General features: G+C 35.9%; 1 protein-coding gene across 2 annotated transcripts in view; it reads right to left on the reverse strand.

The window, feature by feature from the left end:
- Positions 1-12,841, reverse strand: part of amacr (alpha-methylacyl-CoA racemase) — a 92,433-nt gene that overhangs the window by 32,657 nt on the left and 46,935 nt on the right. For both annotated transcript variants that reach the window (XM_028802630.2, XM_028802631.2), the window contains one exon: positions 6,871-7,057. In XM_028802630.2, coding sequence (XP_028658463.1) covers positions 6,871-7,057 — 187 coding nt within the window. The remainder of the gene's footprint in view (positions 1-6,870; positions 7,058-12,841) is intronic.

Below are 12,841 nucleotides of genomic sequence, written 5' to 3' on the forward strand. Positions count from 1 at the left end.
ATACCTGTAAATACATAAATAAAACATGGATGGTATTGTACAAAGAACTTTGGTGTTGAATACAAAAATACAAATACACTGTGAAAAACAAACTTAACAGTGCAGAGTTCTCCCGTATCACATTATTATGTATTACTTGGACACAGACCGGTTTTTATGTATGCTGGACAAATTTCATATTTTACATATATAAATATGTGTGTGTGTGTGTGTTTCATCCAATGCAAAACTACATTTACTTTTATTTGGCTAGTAGATGCTTTTATGCACAGCAATTTACGCAAGAAGTCATTATAACTGAGTGACATCAATTTGGAAACTGTTTGGAAACGAGTGTTATAGGACAAAGTTACAAAATTGAGGGAAAAGCCCAAAACAACACATAAGCTAGTTACAGTTCCCATATTTATAGAACCCAGCCTAACAAGAGGATCTTCAAATACATCTTGATCACATTGGGAGAGTGATAGTTTCGAATAGAGGTGGGCAGTTACATCCATCAAGCAGGAGTTTCACACGAAGAGAGTCTTGACTAACATTTGATAGTATGCTGAGGTGGCGTTGTTCATCAGCAGATCTGAGTATAGGACTTCACAAGTGTCTTCATATATATATATATATAGGTGCAGCCCCACTGACTTCTCTGTAGGCAAGCATCAAAGATTTAAAATTAATACCTGCACTACATGAAGCCAGTGTAGTGATTTGAAGAGAGTACAGTGATGCCTGTCTCGGCTGTTTGAACACCAGACGTGCCAAAGCATTTTGAATTATCTGCAGTGACTTGGTGACACATGCCAGCAGAGAGCTCCAATAGTCCAGAGTCTGGACCAAGAGGTGTGCTACTTATTCTCTCAGATACAGTCTGGTCTAGCGAATATTGAACAGAGTGAATCTGCAAGAATGAAAGGTGGTAGCAACATGGTCCTTGAAGGAGAGCTGGTCACAAGTCACCACCCCAAGGTTGTGTACCGACTTGGCAGGTGTTAGTGAATGTGAGCCAAGCTGAACCGAGATGGTGTGGTGAACAGATGTACGAGCTGGGATAACAATGTCTGTCTTGTATACAGCATGCTGCATTCATTGTCATCTTCTGTCATGTAGTGTACTATCGCTACTATTCTGTGGGAAATGTGTAAGAATCAATGTACGTGTGAGAATGAGCTTATTTTATCCATACCATAATGTTAAATACTGTATAGTAGAATAATTGTTTTTGCTTGGATAAAATTACTTATATTGTTATGTTTTCATTTTTCATAAGGTGAATGCAAAAATGGCTGAATGGTTTTAAGCTTCCTTGCCTATACACCACACTAGACAAGCTAATGAAGAAATCTAAACTTCCTCCATGACCTTGCAGTTTGTCTGCACTTTATGAAGCTAAAGCGTCATGCAGCAGCATCCCTGCCTCATCAGCCATTTCTCATCACAGATGCTAGGTGCTTTCTGGGGCTACTATGGCTGTGAAATGGCTGAGGTTGCTTATCCTCCTTTTAACACAGATATGCTCAGGAGGTCAAACTCCTGCTAACCACGTCGACTGCCACAAGGCACACTCACAGTAACATCATGTTCAGTTACACCAGGGTGACTTTACATTGCCAATTAATTTGACACACAAAACAGACTCTATGGCTTTGACTGCTAAACAAGTAATGAAATAGTTGCATTTTTAAGACAGCAGTCTCTCTGGTATTTTATTACAGTACTGTGCGTGCTATGCAAATTGAACTAAGTACGGATGTTCCACAAATTATTAAATAAGTCCAGTAAACAAATGTTTGCATAAGCAATAAAATATATATTATACAATAAAACGAAGATTCAAATCCAGTGCTCCAGCTTTGCAGGATGAATATTCTGCCATTATGTTACATCTCTTTCAATACAATTGTCTAAGTATAACATGTATTATAATATCAGAATTAGCAAGTCAATATGAAAGTGTGATATTAATGAAAACAGCTTCCATTCCTTTGTTATTGTTTTTTGCTTTGTACTAGCGGCATGTCAACTTCCTCTTTTAACACTGTTCCTTTCATGATGCTAACAAATCAAAATACCATAAATAAAAGTATGAGGTAACCATGTGATATTAATAATTAAGAATCTACACAAATTTACTTAAGAAATACGCCCTTTGTTTTGATTAATCTTACTATTACAACTGATTGCATAAATATTCTTTTAACTGCACAAAATACTTTCAGTTGCATATCACTAAGGCTGCAGGTCATTTACAGTAAAAATTGTAATCACAATTAGTCATGCAATTAAAATTTTTAATCAAAATTAACTGCATATTAATTACAATTTATGGTATTTCCTTCAAGCATATTAATATTTTCCATAAGGCAGAAATAATTCAGTGATTAATTTTTAATACAATGCAGTTTTAATAATCACTTAACTATGTATAATAAATTATTCCAGTAAGTTTACTGAAGTTTTATGTAAACGAAACACCACGCAAAAACAACCGAACAACACAGGTTGCTATAATATTTGGGAAAATCAACACATTGTGTGGGTTGATATTTTGCAAGACACCATACCAAAAAGTACTATCAATTAAAAAAACAAAAACATTAAATATTAAAAACAGGAACATGAAATCCTGGTTCAGCTTTTGTGCACAGTCAGCACTGTCAGAGCTCAGGTTGTGCTTAACTGTGTGATACACACAAGTCAGCTCCGCAGTTGTTACCTGGAGAGGAGAAGTCATTAATTAGACAACAGGTGTCGAACTCTGGTCCTGGAGGGCCGCAGTGGCTGCAGGTTTTCATTCTATCCTTCTTCTTCATTTGTGACATGTTTTTGCTGCTAATTAACTTCTTTTGCCTTAGTTTTAATTAACTTGACTCAGACCCCTTAGTTGTGTCTTTTTCCATAATTAGCAGCCAAACAATAATGAGACACAAAACAAGCCGCCACATGACCAGCTCACCTGTGCTCAGCACATAATATCTGAAAATAACGAAAGGTGAAGCTCTCAGTAAGGTTGATCTCTCAGGTCACCAAAACATTTTGATGATGTTCTTAGAAAAAACAGAAAATCAACAGTTTTAGAAATGTCTGCCATGGCAGAATGAGAGCAGCAACAAGCTGTGGAATTAAATAACGAGTTTAATTAACAGCAAGAATCAGCTTTTCATTAAGAGATTGGTTGGAGTGAAAATTGGTTGGAGTTTCAAATCCCAATTTAGCTGGTCATCTGTCGGCTTGTTTCACATTCTCATTTTTGTTTGGCTCTCATTTAATGAAGAAAGGAATAAATTCAGAGGACTGACAGGAAAAGGGTTAGAATGAAAACCTGTAGCCACTGCGGCCCTCCAGGCCTGGAGTTTGACACCCCTGAATTAGACTGAACCTGTGTACAGATTAGGCTTTTAAATAGCAAAGAAAATACTGGAAAAAACATTTAAATAGCCTCTGATGGGGCTCTTTATTTGTTTTAAATTGCACATTGTCATAAAATGTATCATTTATAATCTGTAGGACATCTGCAAAAGTCAGACCATTTCTGACTAAGTATTCGGAACATGTTCTGTTCCAGGCTTTGGTCTTGTCACGTCTGGACTACTGCAACTCGCCACTAGCATGAGGACACTGCAAATGGTCTGAAATGCAGTGGCCCGGCAGCCACCTAAGATGAATGCATGTCGTCACTCTTCTCTCCAGGTCGGTACATTGGCTACTTGTAGCAAGGACACATTAAGTTCAAATCCTTGATGCTTGCCTATAGAGTAGTCAATGGGTCAGCACCTTTGTATATGGAGACATTGGTGAGGTGCTATGCTACCTTCTCACCAACTCAGGTCTACGAGTGAACAGTGTGTGGTGATGTCACCACTGTGTGGGATCAAATCTCAATCCAGACTCTTTTCATGTGTAGCTCCTAGTTGGTAGAACAAGCTGCCCACCTCCACTGAAAATGCTGACTCTATCAAAACCCTACAATTCTGTGAATATGTGTCAAATTGTTAATAAGAATGTTTTGTTCTATGGATTTCGGTCATATTGCTAATTGATCTTTTTTGGTACACTGAGTTTATAGCTGTCCACCTGTGGTGATCAATCTTTGTAACCTGTCCTGCTATACTTGTTTAAAACAGTCCCCAGACTGATGTTACTCAATTATGTTGACGTACTTTATAAGTCATGTTGGTAAAAAAAAAAGCATCTGCTAATCAAACAAATGTAAATGTAAATTAAAGTAAGTCTAACTATCTTCACCTTTAGCCCAAATAGATGGAAATATTAGCACAGTCAATTTGAACCGATTATTTCCTAGTTTTATTAGTTACAGTATTTTTTAGGCAAATGTAGGCTGTAACATAAGCTACATTAGGTAATATACAATCAATTAAACAACAAAATACCATGTCTGCTTTGGGGGAAGTCTGAGTGAGGAATAAGAAATCAAGTGATTCCACTCTGTGTTAACTGCTTAGACATGCGAAGCACTGGCACTGGCAGCTTCATGTCAGATATTCCTCCATGGACAACTGAAAAAGCTTGAAGGCAAGCATATTTGTAGTCAGGGAAAGAGCTGACCCACTGATACTCTGTCTCCTACTCGCCTATACGTTGTCAACCTCTTACAGTTCCAGGCAGACTTACCTTAACAGACGTCACTGCCTGCCACGTTTTGTTCTGGACGTTCTGCTATACTCCACAATGTGACAGTTCTTTTATTTATTTATTTAGTTATTTTATCATCATTGTGTGAACACAGCATAATGACAAATATAACACTGATGAACAATCTCACTTGTGAAAGTTCAGTTTTTGTTAAGATATTTCAAATAAAGCCTGTACAAATTAGAAAATTTTGAAAAACTCCCATTTAAAGCACCATCAAAAATTCCATGTGACCTCAATTGCTGATGAATTACTGTTTCACATTTACAAGTTATTTGAACTAGTATATTTTCCTTTGTTTTTCCAATAGCCTTTTCTGATAGTAAAACAAATCTCCAAAACAAGTGAATGACGTGTGGTGAGAATACACTGGGGTCGCCAACTCCAGTCCTGGACGACCACAGTGGTTGCAGGTTTTCATTCTAACCCTTTTCTTAATTAGTGACCTGTTTTTGCTGCTAATTAACTTCTTTTGAATTAATTTTAGTTGTCTTTTTTTAAGATTTGTTCCCTTGAATTTTTTCATCATTCATCTCAATTGCTTAATTTCTTTCCTTAAATGGCACCCAAACAGAAATGAAATGTGAAATGAGTGAGCCAACAGAAGACCAACTAAGTCAGGGCCTCAAACTCCAACCAATTTCACTCCAACCAGTTTCTTAATTAGGTACCGAATATTGTTGTTAATTAAACCCGTTCTTTAATTCCATGGCTTGTTGCTGCTCTCATTGTGCAATAGCAGACATTTCTGAATGGTTAATTTTTCTCTTTTCTAAGAGCACTGTTCAAATGTTTTGTGGACCTGAGCAGATCAACATTCCTGAGACCTTCACCTTTCTGTATTTTCAGATATTGTATGATGGACACAGTTTTGCTGGTCATGTTTTGGCTCATTTTGTACCTCATTGTTTGGCAGCTAATTAAGGAAAAAGTAACAATTAAGGAGTCTGAGTCTTCAAAAGCAAGTAAATTAAAATTAATTCAAAAAAGTTAATTAGCAGCAAAAACAGGTGTCTGATTAAGAAAAGGGTAAGAATACCTGCAAGCCACTGTGGTCCCCCAGGACCAGAGCTGGGGACCCCTGACCTAAGCTGATTATATGAACTTTTGCAACACCAACTTGCTTCTTCAGCTGTTTTAAGTAAAACTAGGTATATTAAACAATCTCTGTAACCATAAAAGTAGAACATGAATGCCAGGAAAGCAAAAAGGTCATTTAACTTCTCTAGAAATAAACAGAAGAGGCACTCTCCAAGTATAGCCATGTGTACTGTGAACTACAGTATTTGTACTGTGAATAAACATGTATTCAGCATTACACTATATAACAAACTCGCAGCAGAATTATATGCAGATTATAATGAATTATAATTTCACTGACAATAGAATTTACTGACAAAGCTCAACAATGATCTTCTATCCGTCTTAGTCAACAACGTAGCAGACAATAATTTTATCTTGAGATGTCAATTTAGATTTAACATCAGGTAATTCTTTCAAAAATTTTTAAGAAATATGAAGCACAATTAACAATTGATCTTTGAAAACCAACAAATAACAACAGTACAACATGTAACAACATGTAAAAAATGCTACTGAAACATGTTATTTTATCGATTCTACTAATACATATAATTAAATTCTATTACGACTACTATTTTTGGATATAACAAATGCTTACAAAAATAATTTAATAAAAAAAATTAGATATCCACATCTTTAATGAAGTAAATAAGCAGAACTAAAAAAATTACATCCAACTTTTAAAAGTCCTTGAATGCACCTGTGCATATATCTTATAATTTGTTAACACAAGTCTTTTATTCTGAGCAGTTTGTGCATCCTCTTTCTGAGCTCAGAAGTGTTATTTCATACATATCAACTAAAATGAGGTATTTTTAAAAAATATTTTACATTTTTTTATTTTTAAAATTGAAGACATGCAACACCTTACAACTGTGCTATTATATATTTTTGTTCGTGTAACTCTGTATCTTCTATAAATATTCAATTCATTTATTTTCTTTGCTTTTATAAAATAATCTTTATATACAGTATCTGGATTTTTGTACATCTTTCCAGAGAATACTAATTGGGCATAATTCATTATTAAATCTGTTATTCAAATTCTATTATATTATTTTAATTGATGGACAAGTTGTGACTTAAATAACTGTCCCTAGATGTTCCAGGTTTGTGTTACAATTCTAACTGTAAATTTACCTTTAATTAGCTCCTCATAAAACTGGGGCTCAATTGCGCCCACAGCTAGGTACTTTCCATCAGACGTCTTGTATGTTTCATAAAAAGGGGCCCCACTGTCTAACAAGTTTTCTCCACGTAAATTGTTCCAGAGACCAAGATTTTGAGATTTCCAAATGAAGGACCCAACATATGCCGCTCCTTCAACCTATAAAACAAAAAAAAAGAAAGAAAAACTGAATTTGAAGTGAGGAAGTAATGATAGGTATTCCAACAAATTTTATATTGGATTATAAACGTCTCATTTCTTGTCTAATCAAATTCTTTCTTAAAAAATACATAAACAGCACATTGATAGGGTTTATTAAAAATATGCTCACAGATTCTGGCTTCAGGATGCAAATATGACTTTTCTCAAAGGAAGAGGTCTTCACAAGGCCAGTTTCATCTTACACCATTGTCCCCACAGACATTTTTTTTTTTAAAACAGCAGTTGAAAACGTACAGTTTTTAATGCCTCCATTGAATATGGACTATAGTTATAGGCTGTATTCCACGGCTGTGGCCCAGCACTGGGACTCCCCTTCAAATGTGCTCAAGTCTTTTTTGTGGGTCACACCCTAGAAGCAGAAGCTAAACTCTGGCAGAGTTGATGCTGAGTGAGCAGGGAGTTAGTACTGACACTGTATTGTAAAAGAAGGAGTAGACATTTGAAAATTGGTTCTCTGGATGCACTTAACTTCAAGATTTTGGTTGGTAACTGATATTCAGGATTGTTTATCAAGCTTGGCAAAGGTGAGTTATGGACTCTCTGCTAGATGACCAAGGCAATAAAACCACTCAAGATCAGGTGTCTCTGTGTCTGGGATATGTTTCTAGGAGTGCAATTCAATTGTGACTGATACTTCCTTATCAGATTCAGAAATAGTTTTTCCCAGTTTATTTTCCAAAGAATTTCAGTTTGGCTAAGGTTGTGGGTTTGATATAAATGTGAAGTCAAAGACTGAAGAACAGCTCTGGAACTGCAGTGAAAGTTTCACATCTCATGCCAGTTAAACACACAAGACAATGCCCAACACTATTACAATAGCTTACTTATAGGTCAAGTTAAGCAGCAACTCTGAATGATATTTCTTATACAACAATGACAACCCAGACAAAAATATATGGTAGAAGAAAACTGGAAAAAAATGTTAGTTTAGGTACTGCAAAAACACATATATATTACTCATTTGCTCTTAAGTAACAAGACCTGAACAAAGACTTCTTTTGGTCTTCATAACACATATAAAACATCAGTAGATTGGTTATTCATCTCTGTGTGGTGTGGCATAATGTCAACTTAGATTTAAAATCTCTATCAGGTAATTCTTTCAAAAATGTTTAAGAAATATGAAGCACAATTAACCATCAATCTTTGAAAACCAACAAATAACAACAGTGTACGAGTGGGCTATGTGATGAACTGGCACCCTCTCAAGGGCTGTTTTCTGCCTTGTGACCTGCTGGGGCAGGCTATGCCCCTCTGCAACCCTCAGTTGGACTATGCCCCTCTGCAACCCTCAGTTGGATTACATTGGTATCAGAAAGTTACATAAGTTATGTTGCATAGAAAATTCACTTTGTTGACATTTAGTAATGTGTTTCTTATTTTTTTTTTTTAAGTGTCATTAATCTTTACATTTGAATATGTTCGTGAAGTCATCTATAATAAGATTTTCATTTGCTTGCTCTCTACAGAGAGCAGCATTTGCTTGATCGAATGGAAGTATGCAATTTCAGTTATATGCAGTTATTCAGGTATGAATGTTTTGATGACTTCTTTCCACATTTTGTCTATAAAATGTGTAAAACATCTTAAACCAGCACTCCCTGTGCTTTATCAATAAGGGTACAAGAAGTATGGATTCAGAAACAATAGAACCTGGTTGAATAACCCTTATGATGAGTGTTTACTCATAATCTGTTATGAGTACTACAGCCCAACTTAAATTAAAAACAAATGCTTCAGTGTAGTGTAATGTCTACTATAAGTAAATGCAAATTACTTCCATTAAAACTAAATGATACGTTTTTGACAGATTTAAGAAATGATTTATTTACAATTGCAGTGCAGCATGCATGCACAAAAACAAACAAGTACTTACTGGGTTTCAGGTATCTGCTTCTTTTTAAAGTGGTGTTTCTACAGTAACTCTACACTGCATCATTTCCTAGCAGACACTACTCTGTACTAATTAGTGAGATTTCTAACTTATTCAGATATTTGAAAGTAAAACCAATACAGTAAATCCACCTGTGAATAAAAATAGGGAAGAATGAGGAGAATTATTTATATGATTTTAATAAATTACCACTTACTGTAATTAATTATTGAGTGTGAAGGTGGCAGAATTAACTTCACCGATAGCATTAATTTTTAAAGATGACAGAAGCAAAAAAAATTATTATTATTATTAACTTAATTATAAATAAAACATGGGATCTTAATTTTGTAAAAGACCCCCAAAACAAAAATGAGACCAGTGAAATACAGCCTACAAAGGTTTTGTTCATTGCAATTGACCACATGTAATGTGGCATGCTACATCATATATGATTCAAGGTCCTGTAATTATGATAAAACATAATCGTTAGATGTAATGATGCATATACTGTATAGGCAATGTGAACAAAACTATTGAAAAATTAAATATTTCTATAATAATAAAATTGAAAACCATTTAATTAATATAAAATAGAATTAAGATAATATGGCACAGAAATGATCCACTGGTTTTGTTATAAGAAAACGTACAACATGTCTAATTTTTTATATAAGATAGCATAAAATATATTTTCAAATATGACGAATTTACAGTACATAATTATGTCTGTGAGCAAGGCTCTCAAAACCCTTGTGACCGATAAAGGGCTCCACAGAACCCTGACTCCAAACACAAAAGCAGCCACACAGTTAAGGATACAAATAAAGTGTATTTATTTTACAAGAGTACCTTTCATAGGTTCTTTCTTCAACATACAAAAATGTTCTCTTGAAAAAATTCAATAATCTCCCTTAACACTCCTCCAGGCAAGCATTGTACTCTTCCACCCGGCTCCAGCTCACCTGGATGAAGTCAAGCATCTTCTTTTATGATGGACCCAACATTACGTCTGGTGCCATAGCACTGAATGGCAGAAGCACTTCCAAGTCAGGTGGAATCCCCATGAAACAGGAAGTTCCTTTCCCTGCAGTGCCCCCTGGTGGCACCCAATAATCCTGACAGGTTTGTCCTTCAGGACTACAAATCCCACAGATCACTGCAGGTGAACTGCTCTTGACAGACAACCTCCTCCAGTCTCTCCATTAATCTTTCGACCCAGTTGGAATAACAATTAAAGCACCATCCCGGGTGGGTTATGCCTCCAATTATAGTGTCCATCAATTACAGCCTCCCAGCTCTGCCAGGAATCACCCTTCATTCCAGTCAGGGTGCTAGTCCATCACTTAGGTCACTTACTGAACTGAATTAAGCAGGTTTGCGAAGCGTAGTTACATTCCAATTGTGTTAGGAGATGTAAAGAGAGTATTGTAAAAATTAGGTACACCAGAATTTATGTATTTGACACCAATACCAGTGAAATTTGACAATAATCAATACCTGTTTGATACCATGACAAAAACTGAAATCCCATTCAATGGCTTTTCATTAAAAGTATCCTCATTATTCAAGTGATCAATATCGTGATGTTTCTGTAACAAATATAAAATATATAAATAGACAAGTATAAAATATGTAAGCACTAATAGTAACAACAGCTTTACAATACTGGTATACTCATCAACTAGTTAGATAATTATCATTTACATAAATTTGTACTGACATTCATAAATATGAAAATATAATGCAGTACTTAATTGTAATAGATATGGGGATTCCCCCAGTGTAACAACAAACAGGGCAATGTAATGTCCTGGGGGGATTTCAGCATAGGGTTTTTATAAAGATATTATCACCACGAATTACCCTATTTATCTTACCATGTGTACATTCTAAATTTATTCTATGGTGGTTTCTCTCAAACAACAGAAAAATACTTTATAAAATCAATACTAAAAATACAAATTTAAACATTATCATAATGTACTGTTGAATAAGTAAATTCCAGGAAAATTAGGATATTAAAATTTAGACTCTTTAAAAACTGTTTTTTTGACATCGTGTTTTTAAAATCTGGCTTGTCACATAATCACTCTGTTAGGTTTGTTTACATTTACTATTATAAGATTATAATTGCATCATTAGCTGGTTAAAAAAATACTAAAGTGTAATATGCTAAAGTGAATTTCCCCTTGGGATTAATAAAGTATCTATCTATCTATCTATCTATCTATCTATCTATCTATCTATCTATCTATCTATCTATCTATCTATCTATCTATCTATCTATCTATCTAACAGGCGAGTTAATAATTCAATTTCAAACATCATAAACTCCTGGGGCCTCATGTATAAACGGTGCGTACGCACAGAAATGTTGCGTACGAACGTTTCCACGCTCAAATCGCGATGTATAAAACCTACAGTGGTGTGAAAAACTATTTGCCCCCTTCCTGATTTCTTATTCTTTTGCATGTTTGTCACACAAAATGTTTCTGATCATCAAACACATTTAACCATTAGTCAAATATAACACAAGTAAACACAAAATGCAGTTTGTAAATGGTGGTTTTTATTATTTAGGGAGAAAAAAAAATCCAAACCTACATGGCCCTGTGTGAAAAAGTAAGTGCCCCCCTGAACCTAATAACTGGTTGGGCCACCCTTAGCAGCAATAACTGCAATCAAGCGTTTGCGATAACTTGCAATGAGTCTTTTACAGCGCTCTGGAGGAATTTTGGCCCACTCATCTTTGCAAAATTGTTGTAATTCAGCTTTATTTGAGGGTTTTCTAGCATGAACCGCCTTTTTAAGGTCATGCCATAGCATCTCAATTGGATTCAGGTCAGGACTTTGACTAGGCCACTCCAAAGTCTTCATTTTGTTTTTCTTCAGCCATTCAGAGGTGGATTTGCTGGTGTGTTTTGGGTCATTGTCCTGTTGCAGCACCCAAGATCGCTTCAGCTTGAGTTGACGAACAGATGGCCGGACATTCTCCTTCAGGATTTTTTGGTAGACAGTAGAATTCATGGTTCCATCTATCACAGCAAGCCTTCCAGGTCCTGAAGCAGCAAAACAACCCCAGACCATCACACTACCACCACCATATTTTACTGTTGGTATGATGTTCTTTTTCTGAAATGCTGTGTTCCTTTTACGCCAGATGTAACGGGACATTTGCCTTCCAAAAAGTTCAACTTTTGACTCATCAGTCCACAAGGTATTTTCCCAAAAGTCTTGGCAATCATTGAGATGTTTCTTAGCAAAATTGAGACGAGCCCTAATGTTCTTTTTGCTTAACAGTGGTTTGCGTCTTGGAAATCTGCCATGCAGGCCGTTTTTGCCCAGTCTCTTTCTTATGGTGGAGTCGTGAACACTGACCTTAATTGAGGCAAGTGAGGCCTGCAGTTCTTTAGACGTTGTCCTGGGGTTTTTTGTGACCTCTCGGATGAGTAGTCTCTGCGCTCTTGGGGTAATTTTGGTCGGCCGGCCACTCCTGGGAAGGTTCACCACTGTTCCATGTTTTTGCCATTTGTGGATAATGGCTCTCACTGTGGTTCGCTGGAGTCCCAAAGCTTTAGAAATGGCTTTATAACCTTAACCAGACTGATAGATCTCAATTACTTCTGTTCTCATTTGTTCCTGAATTTCTTTGGATCTTGGCATGATGTCTAGCTTTTGAGGTGCTTTTGGTCTACTTCTCTGTGTCAGGCAGCTCCTATTTAAGTGATTTCTTGATTGAAACAGGTGTGGCAGTAATCAGGCCTGGGGGTGGCTACGGAAATTGAACTCAGGTGTGATACACCACAGTTAGGTTATTTTTTAACAAGGGGGCAATTACTTTTTCA

This window comes from Erpetoichthys calabaricus, chromosome 5 (assembly GCF_900747795.2).
Source record: "Erpetoichthys calabaricus chromosome 5, fErpCal1.3, whole genome shotgun sequence".
Classification (NCBI taxonomy): Eukaryota; Metazoa; Chordata; class Cladistia; order Polypteriformes; family Polypteridae; genus Erpetoichthys; species Erpetoichthys calabaricus.